The sequence below is a fragment of the Penaeus monodon genome, chromosome 24 (genome assembly GCF_015228065.2).
Source record: "Penaeus monodon isolate SGIC_2016 chromosome 24, NSTDA_Pmon_1, whole genome shotgun sequence".
NCBI classification, from domain to species: Eukaryota; Metazoa; Arthropoda; class Malacostraca; order Decapoda; family Penaeidae; genus Penaeus; species Penaeus monodon.
The window spans coordinates 4577021-4578325 of record NC_051409.1 but is presented as its reverse complement, the minus strand read 5'-3'; the positions used below and the strand labels follow the sequence as shown (position 1 = coordinate 4578325).

The following is a 1305-nucleotide window of genomic DNA, read 5'->3' as shown; positions in this document are numbered from 1 at the left end:
TAATACCAATATCAAGAAATAGAGAAGTAATTTTCGCCGCTGGACATCCACGCAACGAGTCACACAAGAACTGCCTCGTTACATCATTACATATTATCACAAAACCCCTCTGATTCCCAAAGCAAGAAAACACAAACTCACTAAAACAAACTACTCATCCACCATTTTTTTTTAATTACACTCAAAATACCCCCGAAATATAGCCATAAATAACGAAAAACTTATAACACAGAAGGGAAGAGTGGATGACCTTGAGTACAGTGTGATGCCAGCAGTAGGAGGGTCGCTGTCGATGCCACTATGTTGCTGTGTGTAAACCTCATGCTTGGAGGTGCTATGCAGGACGGAATAAACACCTTTTTGAACGTTTACGGCGAGAGGAAGTTTTCAAGACACTTGTTTATCTATTTATTTGTTATTATTGTTTTTTTTCAAAGACGCGGTTTCTCTTCATTTCTTTCTCTTTGTGGAAATCTCATGCTGGAAGTGCTATGCTGAACGGAATAAACACTTTCTTTTAACGTTTACGGTGAGAGAGGCAGGTTTTCAAAACACTTGTTTTTGAAGACGCAATTTCTTTTCACTTCTTTCTCTTTGCTGTCATGTGTGGAAACCTCATGTCGACGGTGCGATTCTGTGCGAAATAACCCTTTTGAAAGTTTACAACGAGATGCTTCCTTTTTCTTTACACTCCTTTTTAACGCTTTACAACACACTTCCTTCTACTTCTTTTCTATTTAGGAGAGAAATGGATAGTTAGGGAATATTGGAGATATGATTTTGTGATTATTTAAACAAAGAGTTTAGTGGTATGTGGATTATTTGCGATGCAGTGAAGTCTGAAGGAGGGAGAGGTAGCGAAGTAGACTACTATTGAATGAGGTTAGGTTCAGACTGCTGGTGCTAGACATGCTAAGTCATCGTTACGCTGATAAAGTACATATTTGTCGCATTTTATTATCTATTTAAAAAAAAATAGACGATAATATTTGACAAATTGTATTGGGACAGTAATCACAACTTAAATAGATTTATTGCTAATATGCTAATCGTGCAGTGTCCGATGAGTAATTACATAAGCATATTTCGCCTAATTAAACGCATCTAAATGCAGATTTTGCGAATAAATGCATTGCCAATTTACGTTTTAAATCGTGATATGTAGATGTTGATGTATTAATAGATTCATGGTTTCAATTTATAATCTTCAAACTGCAGAGAGACGAAATATTCAGACACATTTAGGGTTATTTAGGAGAATATAAAGATTATAAATTCTGAACAATTACGTGCGTGTTAGAATAA

The 1305-nt window shown here is 35.7% G+C and overlaps 1 protein-coding gene and 1 long non-coding RNA gene across 2 annotated transcripts in view; one reads left to right on the top strand and one right to left on the bottom strand.

Annotated features, from left to right (window-relative positions):
* Positions 1-887, bottom strand: part of LOC119588486 (lysosomal acid glucosylceramidase-like) — a gene marked incomplete at its 3' end in the record, with an annotated part of 75173 nt that extends 74286 nt beyond the window's left edge. The window contains 1 exon segment of the mRNA XM_037937133.1: positions 251-887. Within this exon segment, the coding sequence (XP_037793061.1) occupies positions 251-323 (73 nt within the window).
* LOC119588487 overlaps positions 1-1305 on the top strand; it is a 69297-nt gene that overhangs the window by 29062 nt on the left and 38930 nt on the right. The gene's annotated exons all lie outside the window — the stretch shown is intronic.